This window comes from Brassica napus, chromosome C3 (genome assembly GCF_020379485.1).
Source record: "Brassica napus cultivar Da-Ae chromosome C3, Da-Ae, whole genome shotgun sequence".
Lineage (NCBI taxonomy): Eukaryota > Viridiplantae > Streptophyta > Magnoliopsida > Brassicales > Brassicaceae > Brassica > Brassica napus.
Genome location: NC_063446.1, coordinates 67139407 through 67151093, shown reverse-complemented (window position 1 = coordinate 67151093; position 11687 = coordinate 67139407). Strand labels below are relative to the sequence as shown.

The 11687-nt window shown below is 40.1% G+C and overlaps 1 protein-coding gene across 2 annotated transcripts; it reads right to left on the bottom strand.

The window, feature by feature from the left end:
* Window positions 1-7911: 7911 nt before the first annotated feature.
* LOC106375312 (malate dehydrogenase 1, peroxisomal) lies at window positions 7912-9699 on the bottom strand. Of its 2 annotated transcripts, XM_048750364.1 has the most exons (7): window positions 9491-9699; window positions 9370-9422; window positions 8823-8912; window positions 8658-8741; window positions 8427-8587; window positions 8211-8305; window positions 7912-8127 (listed from the first exon to the last, which is right to left on the bottom strand). In XM_048750364.1, the coding sequence occupies exons 3-6, from the start codon at window positions 8901-8903 to the stop codon at window positions 8302-8304; spliced, it is 330 nt and encodes a 109-aa protein (XP_048606321.1). In that variant the 5' UTR covers window positions 8904-8912; window positions 9370-9422; window positions 9491-9699; the 3' UTR covers window positions 7912-8127; window positions 8211-8301. The 2 variants fall into 2 exon arrangements, with proteins under 2 accessions (XP_048606321.1, XP_048606322.1); XM_048750365.1 differs by lacking the exon at window positions 9370-9422 and having other exon boundaries at window positions 9491-9688.
* Window positions 9700-11687: the final 1988 nt, after the last annotated feature.

Genomic DNA, 11687 nt, shown 5'->3' with positions numbered 1-11687 from the left:
GTTAGAGACCAGTGCGCTGGGTTTAGGGCAAGACCTAGGTTTACTCCTAGTTTTAGAGGGTGCGATGACTAATTCGACTTATGTATCCTATTTCTGTTTCATCCTGTTTCCATACCGATTTAAAGTCCGCGATAGGTTCTCGGCTTATACGACTTGTATGGTTGGAACCGAGCATCTCTCCAAGGACAATTTTTAAGCCTCCTGGAAGTGCTGACCAAAAATTTTGGGTTTCTTTTATAGCGCTATTATCCTTGTGTTGAGTCATCTCTACGAGATGGCTAAGTCTGTTTAGGACGTTAAGAGTTTGTTGTGATCAGCAACAAACTTAATGGTTAAAATTACCGTTTCGAGTCTTCACGAAGCATATGTTTTGAGAAGATGTTAGTGCGTATGACTGTCTGGTCTTCCAAGAAAGTGTTTTTATCGAGGAAAGAAATTTCGTCGAAGAACGAATCTTCAGGCGTCTGCGACGTCTCGCGATGCTGAAAATTTGTTATTCTTTCTTATGCCGCGTTTCATGCTTGAAATTTTCGCGGGCTTGAAGATGTTTCGCGATGTTGGAAGGGATTAATCTTAGCCCTGCGTTTGGGAAACATTCTGGTTTGACTACGGATGTTCGCAGCAAGAATTGTTGTTCATGTTTGGATTTGATTTGCGATCGAGGAGTTAGGACCAAGGGGTCGCGTAAATTTGTCCCCGGAAAGAGGCATCCTCCTATACCGTGCTTTGTGTGGTGTTGGCCTTCCGAGATTTCTTTCGTGTCTATTTGAGGATGTTCCTTATAGCTATAGGAGCTCTGTTACGAGTTTTCCTTGCATGCCGCATTTTACGAGTAAAACACAGCGGGCTTAAAGTGAATCGTAGTATATGGAACTTGGTCGATTTTTGACAAGTGGAACCTTTCCGTTAACTGTTTGGTTGTTAGGACTGAGTTTTGTTATGACAAATTTACCGTATGATTCCCGTTTTTGGGTGGTACGATTATTGTTTGTGTAATCGTTACTTGGCGTTTCAAGACAAATTCCGGATTACCGTTTAGCCATCAAGTTATTGGAGCGGTGGTCGCTCAATTGTTTTGGCTTTGCATGAAGGTTGTGCTCAGCCAAGGACGTTGTTGCCAAAGGATTAAACCATGACACTTCCGTGCTGTCAATAAGGTCAAGTCGGTTAGAATTGTCCTTAAAGGGGATGATGTAACCTAGTTCGGCTTCGAAGAAAAGGCGTAATTGGGCGAGTGACGAATGGCGTTTATCGAGATTGATAAGCCGAGTATGCCCATGGTGGTAGAAAACGTTTTTCCACTTTAGGGTTAATTTATACGATGAAAGTTTCGTATAATGTTTCCTTTATTTGTATGGAAGTTGTTTCCTTTGTTTTCCAAGGGAGATAAAGCCTAAGAAGCTCGATACAGAGCCCGTGCGGAGTCAGCTGCGGGGTGATTTCCTGCTCGGACGTGACCAAGCGGAATGAGAGCGGATGCCAGTGCGTCGCAAGGCTAAAGAATGAGACCTTTCAGATCGTGGTGTGAGGAAGTAAAGTTTATATTGGTCGTCCAATGTCGGATCATACAGCTTGGTTTTTTGCTATAAGGAAAGTACTTTTTCGTAAAACCTGTTACGTTTACTTTCGAAAGTTACTTCGTATGACATAATCTGATTATACGAAGGATTTTTTGCGTAAGTAACGGGCGACCGGTTTTTACGAATTTATTAAATTGACGCGACATATGGAGATGTCAAAATAATGATGTTTCCGCAGATTTTTGAGAAACGTTTTCGCTTTTGTTTTTATTCTTCGGTGAAAGTTTCTTTGAGTCACTCATGGAGTTTTACCAAAGGTTATTTCACCGGGATCTAGTCGCGAAACGTTTTTGCAGGTTTCTTGAATGAATCAGTTAAACCGCGATAGACTTAGTCGACGAGCTGGGAGGACGTGTTCTCTTTGTCGTATTTTCTGTTACTCTTGTTCTTGATTTTACTTTGTCGCAAATGTTTTTGATGTTTTTCCGTGAGTCAGTTGGTTCAACGGAAAATGAGAGTGATGCTTTGATGCCTGAAGATTTCTCGTATAATGAGTCTTATACGAAACTCGTTTTATCAAATTGGAAAAGATCTTTATGACTTCAGTAAATCATCGACTTTCATTCTGAAGTTTGGCAGAGGTTTTCTAAACGAATAATTGCGATGATAGATGCTGTATAGTCTTTGAGAATTTTTCCAACATGGTTTGGATCAGTTCCCAGCGTTTAGACGAATCTCAGATTGTCGTTTGCTTTTAAGATGATCTTGACGAGACATCGCATTTTATGAATATTTTTCCGCATATTTCTACGAGAGTTTGCTTTGTCGAAAGCGTTTTCTTGATCTTGATGAGACATCGCATTGTTTGAATATGTTTTTGAAGTATGGGAGTATACGAGTATAGTATACGGAACTACTCCATCCCTTTTCTCTCGAGGAATAGAATGATCGACAGTTCGAGTCGGTTTGAAGACGACGCTTGGACTGTGATTTGGTTGTTTCAAGGTTGAAGACTTGGAATATGTCGGTTCCGAGAGAATTGCCAGAAATAAATCGGTTTTAAGACGGCGTTCATGTCTCTAGTTTTTTCTCTCCTTAGGAAGCGAGCTTGATATGTGTGGCGATCGTTTCTCGATTTTCGGAGAGTTTAGATCGGTTTGCAAGATCTGGACGAACAGTTATAGGACAATATATCGAGACAGGAAAAATCACCTAAGACTTAGTTCGCTGGATTATCCCCCTAGGTTTTACGTTCCCTAAAGTTCTATGACAGTCTCAAAGGCGTTTTTATTTCTTAGTAATTTCCTACGAAAACTCCAAGTCTGATTTCAAAAATTTCAAGTCGCAAATACCTTAGTTCTCTCGAAGATGTAGTTTTGTCTCTTCTCAGTTTTGCTTGTTCGTTTTCCCTTCCTCTTCTTGTGTATGTTTGCCTTTTTCGATATTGATGTTTATCCTTTGAGACTTGACATTTATCTTCCGAACTTGCCTGATACGAAGTCAATAAAAAGGTTCAACGTAATCGTATAGTTTAGGCGGCTAAGGTGTTAAGTTAACCGTTGCCGTATTATGCGATTAATCTGAATCCACGCGAGAAAACTAGTCTTCGCTGGTTTTTTTTATCGTAAAGTTTCAATGGTAACACCAATCGAGACGAAACAAGAGACGTTTCGATCGAGATTTGAAGGAGAACACAAAGATGGAGGTAAGGGCGAGTCGAAGCAAGCGAAGGAGTTTAGACGAGTCTTACTTGTTTTCACCGTAAAATCTCAACGGAAACTCCGATTGAGACGAAACGAAAAGCGTTTCGATCGGGATTCAAAAGAGAACAGAAAGGAGGAGCTTTTTTATGCCTGACAGGTCGCTATGTAGCGAGCTGGAGGCCTGACAGGTCGCTATGTAGCGAGTGGAAGCAAGCCAAGAAGAGTCCTACTTGTTTTCGTCGTAAAATCTCAATGGAAACTCCAATTGAGACGAAACAAAAAGCGTTACGATGCAGATTAAAAATAGAACGCAAAGGAGGACCCTTTTTAGGCTTGACAGGTCGCTACGTAGCGAGTGGAGAGTTGGCTTGAGCTCGGTCGCTACGTAGCAACCAAGCCGTGTGCTTGCTCGGTCGCTACGTAGCGACCGAGATGTGTAATCGATTTGTTGCGCTTCCTTTTTCCGCGATTAACCTAGGGGTTTTCTGCGGTTTTTAGGAGAACAAGTTTTACCCTTCCGAAATATTTTCGGAAAACGTGTTTTGGTAAAATCCTTACGCATTGAGATTTCTTTTGTTCGGTAATGAGCCAAACTTACGGGGTTTGATAAGATTTATCGTTTCCCTTTATATTTAAAAAGAAAAATCGCGAGATCGTCTCATTGCACGTCCTGTGGTGAAAAGTCGCAGCAAGGTTTTCGATTTTCTCAAGAACTGTGGCGTTTGCATAGGCGTTGGCCATAGGCGGAGTGACGGCTGGAGTTTTCTTACCAGCGTTTTTGCGAACTGCGGTTTTCTCTTTCATATTTCCAGACATTGTTTTGATCAAGCGTTTTGCGGCTATGAGTTAGAGTAATCTGTACCCCCCTCCTTCTAGCGCCAAACTCTGGGAACCGAAATTCGCACTGTTGATTTACGTTTAAATTTGGAAACTAGGAAAATCCTAATTTTCCAGAGGTCCCGGATCTCTGCGAGAGCCAACGGCAAGTGACCAAATATATGCATAAATCATGAAAAGATAACAAACGAGTTTAGAGAAAACATTAGATCTTATTTCGAGTCTGCGTGAGAGCGTTGCGATCATTACAAGAGATCATAAAAGTTTTGGCCGCAAAGGCTGTCAGCGAGTTACCTAGTTCTAGCGGCCTAAAAGCTCAAACCTAGTTGACTCGCAACTCGATAACAAAAGACGAAGGAAATACAGAAAAGGTTTTTGATTAATTTCGGACTGAACCTTATGAAAGGCTGCCTACGTACCCCTTTCGAGGATCAAGCCGAACGGAGTTCAAGAGTGAACCAAGAGATCGAACTGCTTGTGCACGTTCGTCTGGTAATCGGGTGCCAGTCATGGAAACAGAGCATGTCGAGAATAATGCCTCAGAGTTTCTAAATGCCAAGAGTTCTGACTCTAAAAAAGTTCCCCCTCGTGCCTCTCGCCTAGGACTCCTTATATACTCGTTCATAGGTCGGTTTACGCTTTTTCCTCTTCTGCCCATAAGCCATCATAACTTAAAAATGGAGATCTTCCATTTTTCCCGATCTTTCTAATTATTTTCGAATACTTCATATTTATCCGCGAAAACTTGTGCTCGGTCGCTACGTAAGGACCGAGCTTCGGGGAGAGATCGGTCGCTACGTAGCGACCGAGCCGTGTACGTGCTCGGTCGCTATGTAGCGACCGAGCTTCGGGGAGAGCTCGGTCGCTACGTAGCGACCGAGCTTCGGTGAGAGCTCGGTCGCTATGTAGCGACAGAGCCGTGTATGTGCTCGGTCACTACGTAGCGACCGAGCACGCTACGTAGCGACCGAGCACGCTACGTAGCGACCGAGCACGCTACGTAGCGAACGAGCACGCTACGTAGCGACCGAGCGCGCTACGTAGCGAACGAGCACGCTACGTAGCGACCGAGCACGCTACGTAGCGACCGAGCACGCTACTTAGCGACCGAGCACGCTACGTAGCGACCGAGCACGCTACGTAGCGACCGAGCACGCTACGTAGCGACCGAGCACGCTACGTAGCGACCGAGCACGCTACGTAGCGACCGAGCACGCTACGTAGCGACCGAGCACGCTACGTAGCGACCGAGCACGCTACGTAGCGACCGAGCACGCTACGTAGCGACCGAGCACGCTACGTAGCGACCGAGCACGCTACGTAGCGACCGAGCACGCTACGTAGCGACCGAGCACGCTACGTAGCGACCGAGCACGCTACGTAGCGACCGAGCATGCTACGTAGCGACCGAGCTTTGGTGAGAGCTCGGTTGCTACTTAGCGACCAGCTTTTGCGCTGGTTACTACGCGGCAACCTTGTTCGCGTCTTTCTCCGATTTTTCGTGAATGTGTTTTCTCCGCAAGATTCTTCGTAAAGATAGATCTTTTTCTAAGATTTATTTTTCGTAAAAACGTTCATGCCGATTTTCACGGACTTTCAGACATTGATTCCGTCGTGACCGATTTTGACCCCAACAGTATGTTGGCGGTCCACAAAACAATCCTTAGTGGCCACATCGTCTAATCATGCCGAGATCATAGCAATGTATGAAGCAAGCCGTGAGCTTGTGTGGTTGAGGAACATGACCGGCCACGTCCGTGTAGAGAGTGGTTTAGCCGTGGGACAAGATGAGCCAACGATCATCTATGAGGACAATGCAGCTTGCATAGCTCAGCTCAAAGATGGATACATCCAGGGAGATAAAACAAAGCATATCTTACCCAAATTATTCTTCACCCACGACCTGCAGAAGGAAAAAGAAGTTCAAGTGGTTCAAGTTCGGTCCAGTGACAATTCAGCCGATCTTTTCACCAAGTCTCTGCCAACCTCAACGTTCAAGAAGCTGGTTCATCAGATAGGAATGCGCCAGCTGAAGGATCTTCAGTGATGCCTTCATCAGGGGGAGTGTCATGTGTTGTACTTTTTTTCCTGTCTACGGTTTCCATTTTCCCACCTTGGGTTTTTGGTTTTCCTAGAGAGGTTTTAATGAGGCAACGTCGTGAATGATACAAACCCGTATGGTTATAGCATCCAAGGGGGAGTGTTATAAATCATGGAGTGGATTGCTATTAACCAAGACCAGAAGAGAAGGCCCATCAGCCACGACCAGGCCCAGTCGCGGCAACGACCAGGCCCAGTCGCGGCCGCGACCAAGAGGAGAGAGAGTCGGTCGGTTTTGGACCGACTTAGGATTAGGACGTTTTCCTTTTCTTGTTATCTTTAGTTTTCCTATTTCCTCTTGGATTAGGTTTTGTACTCTTTCCATTTTATCTCTTCCTTGTAACCCTTATATAAAATGAACTTATTATTCAGAAATAAAGACACAGTTTCTCCATTCTTTTACAACAATTATACATTTAATATGTTTATTTTCATATATAAATATTATAATCTATTATAAAAATATAAGTATCTAGACAATTATCAAATAATTTTAAATAATTCATTTTTTCGTCTTATGCAAATCCAAATTTTTAGTATTCAACTGTTTTATTGGAAATTATATATAAAGTGATGAGTAGAATGTACAAAAATTAATTAAGGTTTAGTTATAGTTTTTTTTTTTGCCAACAGTTATGGTGTTTAATTGGCCAAATTGTAGATATGTTTGGTTTATAACTTTCCTTTCAAATTAGTTTCTTACTAATTTAGTGGACCCTCCCCCTAAATCTATAACCTTATATTTTATGTTTTTTCCCTTAAACCAGCTGTCTAAAAAATGTAATATTATCTACAATCCTAACATGTAGTTTGTTTAAGCCACTAATAATTTAAACGTCCAAGTATTCTAAAGGATCGAAAAATATTGATACGGAAGAACTGTAACAGAACAAAAGAAAGTAAAATGAAAACTATAGATAATGAAAACCGTGAAGTATGAAATTGGCCGGATGACTTTGGGTGTTGATTTTCTATGTTGAAAAGAATCGTAAGAATTTCTCCAACTGATTATAGCAAAAACAATCAGTGTAATGGTGTTTCAGGTCATTGAAGCGACATCTTCTTGGTGGCGTTATGAGGATCATCTTGTGGGAGACACACCAGACTGTAGTTTGTTCCGCACTCTTTAACAAACCATGTATCGATTTTACTGCTCAAATTTACTTTTAGACAACTTTTCCATATCAATTAATAAATTAAAAAAATATTCAATTCATTATCTAAAAGATTCTAGATAAAAGTTTACAATTCCTTCCGATCCAAAACAAAATCGTATAATATTAGCATCATTTCACGCGTCATTTGATCATATCAATTCTAAAATATTCAATATTTTTTATGACACATATTAGTAAATAATAATGACAATGTCTTGTTTAAGTTCTTTTTTTTTTGTTGAGAATTTGTCTTAAAATTATAATGTCTTGTTGAAGTTGGTAAATAAAACAGGGGTTGAGTGACAAATTGGGTAGCATCCAAAAGGCGGAGAAACCCAGCTTACCCATCTAAGTTTTGTTTTGCTTGTAATATTATGGTTTATAGGATAACTCTCGTTACTTTGTTCATTGTACATTAGCAGTGTTTAACATATTTGCATGTATTTCGTGACTGTATCACAGTTTTAAAGTTTACTTACACTTACAGCCGATGAATAAGCCACTGGTTGATAATGTGGAGTGGCTCTTACGTGCAATAATAATAAGTTAAAAACACACACATAAATTTGAGGAAACATACCAAGAAGATAAATATGAACTCATAAACGTTCTTGTATCTAAGAACAGAGTGATTGCAGTTTATTAAATCTTCAAAATCAAGCTTTAATTGCAAGGCATTGTTCTTATTCAAAACAAATCACTATTCAAAAGATAAAACTAAGTGTTTATCAACTGTCTTTACTTCTACACAAAGCTAACACCTTTCGCAATACTCCCTCAAGCTCTTTCTTTGCTTTCTCCAGTGCCATCCTGACCAATAGGGAACCAAACCAATATGAAGAAAGGACAAGTTCAGAACCAAAGTAAAGTAAACATAAGATTTTAAATATTACCTCTCGTATTCATTCAATGGTCCGAGACGGTACACTTCATTGACCCCACATCCTCCTAGATGCACCTTTGATGCGAAGAAGGGAAGCTCAGTCACCTGCGTGACGAATAAGACATACATTATATGTAACTAAATAAAGATTATACAAAATGATATTTTTTTCAGAAGGACAGTACATGAGTTGCCACAAATGCACACTCGACAATGTTTGCATTACCTCGTAGACCCTTGAGGCAAGCATCTGCAGACTTCACTGCTGCGTTGTATTTTACATTCAGTGTGATGAGATATAAGATTCAAAATGTAAAATCTGAAACTGCACATGTCACAATAAAGATCTACCATGGATAGTGTCGCAGAACCTGCACCAGCTTTCGCCTGGAAAGTGATTAAAACAGTCAATTCAAAGATAATAGCAAAGGAAGATGAGAGAAGGGCTTATATGTACCTTGACAACTTCAATGCCACCATTTTCCATACGGTCTGTGAGGTACTCAATCTCTTTTTGAGTGAAAGAGCAAGGAGGTTTCACCTGTAACATACATAGTGATGAGAACATACACATACATAAGATTTTTTGAACAATCAGAAAAGATGGTGAATCATGTTAAACCTGAGAAAGCAGAGGCAAGATTGTAACTATTGCATGTCCTCCAACAACAGGAACAACAACTTCTCGAGGATTGTGACTCATTACTTCCGCCTGTTTCAAACCATAAAAGACCATCGCATTAACCAATTTATCAAACCCAAGAGATAACAAAGAATGTGTGTTTATGAGTGCATGCCACAAAAGTATTAGCTCTACTAACATCATCAAGCATGGTGACTCCCATGAGTTTCTTCGGATCAAAAAACAGGAACTTTTGGAAAAGTTTCGCCCACAAACGAAAGATTTTGAATTTAAATTTTGATAATCAATAAAAGAAAAAATTGAAACAAAATCAACCAATAAAATGTAAATCTAAATCATCGCCCATAAACAAAGCTTTTGATTTAAAAAAATTGATAATCCATACATGAACAAAGTTAAACTTCTACAAACAAAATCGAAATCGAAATCATCTCCCATAAACTAAAATTTTGATCAGAGTTTAACTCTGGATTTCTGGAAATTGTCTGAGAGGAGAGAACTGATGAAATTCGGGGATAGGACTTACCTTTTTAAGGCCGAAAATTACACTTGAAGACGACAATTCGATTCAGATTCCCTCTGTTACGTTTGAAGATTTTTTTTGTCGTCAAGATAGAACAAAGAAGAAGTTAGGGCTCGAGACTTACCCTAGCTCGAGGAGCAGTAGCCGCCTCTCTTCACATTGCTGGCCTCCCAAAAATCCAGCAGACGCACTTCTACGGTGGTGATACAGCGGCCACTTTTCAATCAGCAAGGAGGAGAGAGAAGTTCGAAATAGTACTCTGTGAATGGTTTTTGTTTCAATATTATTGTGAGAAATTAAATGATGAAATTTACGGATACAAACTAACCTATTTATAGCTCCAGATTAACCGAGTGGAAGGAAAAGGGACATGAATGTGATATAAAGGAAAGAGTGGGTTAATGGATTTAAGACGATTGTTAAAAGCATGAATCAATGCCTCGTAACGTTTCGGAGGATTAGAAACGTAGAAGAAATCAAAGATTCACACATAGATTATACATGACAATTCGTTTAGCTCGCCATCCCAAACGCCATCCCAAACGCCATTGTTGGCGTAGATCATCAGAGATCGATGTAAAAGACGAACCCTATTCCGACTTTGAGTCTTTGACGAAGAAATATCAGTTTCTCTCTTTCGGGCTGGATTAGAAGCCCATTTATTTTGAATGAAACAAAACACAAGAAATCTAGTCCATAGAAGACACGTGTCACTCTGTTATTTACCTGACGTGGACGACTGAGAAGAGAGTCTTGTTCCTTTTTATATAATAGATATAGATAGATAGACTAACTAAAACACTATTATTAATGGTTTTAGTGTAGCTTTAAATTCATTAAAAATTTATGTAAATTACATATACAATAAATACTAATTTTATTGTATATTCCCCTTTTAATCCAATAGATGTGGTCAACCACAATATACCACGATTTCTTTATGTTTTAATGTGAGTTCTGGCTGGTTTAAAAAACTCATACGATAACTAGATGAGAATTTAGGACTACTCATAACAACCTGTCATTTTTTTTTTCACTGTGGGATATTATTAACAAAGGGCAAAGCCCAACACAGTACAAAACAAAAAGACGAAACGAAGCCCAACTATGAAAGACGAAGACCCAACACACAGGCCCAAGACACAAAAGGTAAACCGTCGAGGAAGTAAGCTACGACACATCATCTTCCACGTGTATGATCGCCCGGCGATCAATGAACACGGGTCAAGACGAGGAACCACTTCCTTCCACCGGAACCAGAGGAGGCGATGGAACTCCGCCGACGGCGAAGACGAACCACATAATAACCAATCTTCACAGGGGCTCGAACCGAAAAGCCAAAATTGGAGGATCTACGATTCGGAGATAGAACATCGACGCCTACAATCAATCATGCACCTTCGACTATCTTGCATGAAAGGATCTGACATCTTTGAAGATACATATAAGCTTGAAGATGCAAAAACCAAATCAATTGGGAAGGAGAATAGTCGGAGGTTCAGAACGAGAGGCAGTCGGACAACGAAGAACTGAATCGTAGATCGAGCGATGTCGGCGAGAACGATTCCAGAAAGACATCGTCTCCCGGAGACAGAAGTCGGCGAAGTCGGCGCTATGAAAGCCGTCGCTTCCCGGAGGCAGAGCCAGACGGTCATCGGAAGAATTGATCAACCGCCGGAGACAAGAACTGGAAGGAAGAACCGAAACCGGCAAACAAAAACGACTGACTCTCGCTCCCACAAATCAAACTCTAAACCTTCTGAAATATAAAGTATTGATAAGAAGATTAGAAGAATTGAGAGAAAAATCTCTCACTACACAACCTGTCATTTATAAGTAATGAAAACGACGTACGAGACTCGGCCTCAATTTCTAGAAATAACTGTTCATTTTGTTTTGCCGAAAATGTAACAGACCACCCAAGAGAACGTGTATTATATATTAATTATAGAACAAAGTGTTTTTCATTTTAGAGTAACTAACTCAACTTCTTTTTCATTTTTAATAGAGGAAAAATGTTTTTTTTTTCATTTTTAATAGAGTAAAAATAATTTTACTCTATAAATTGAAGAATTCATTTTATCATTTTATTTTTTATTTTAAAACATAATATATTATTGGAGTTGAGCTCAACTCTGTTATAAGATTACTCTATGTCAGATGAAAAATATAATGAACGATTTAAGATGGTCTAATTCAGCTTAGTTTTATGCTGGAAAATTGAATTTTCTTTTGTCTTTTCTGTTTCTTCACCTTTTAGTCATTTTAGAAAAAATGGGAGTAAATCAGAGTAATACTATAATAATTAATTTTTTCCTCTT

Excerpts from the sequence above, each read along its gene's own strand:
- LOC106375312 (XM_048750364.1), bottom strand. The coding sequence starts at position 8,903 with ATGAGTCACAATCCTCGAGAAGTTGTTGTTCCTGTTGTTGGAGGACAT. Across the intron at positions 8,742-8,822 it reads TCTTGCCTCTGCTTTCTCAG|GTGAAACCTCCTTGCTCTTT; the intron begins GTTTAACATGAT and ends TGTATGTTACAG. Across the intron at positions 8,588-8,657 it reads GTGGCATTGAAGTTGTCAAG|GCGAAAGCTGGTGCAGGTTC; the intron begins GTACATATAAGC and ends ATCACTTTCCAG.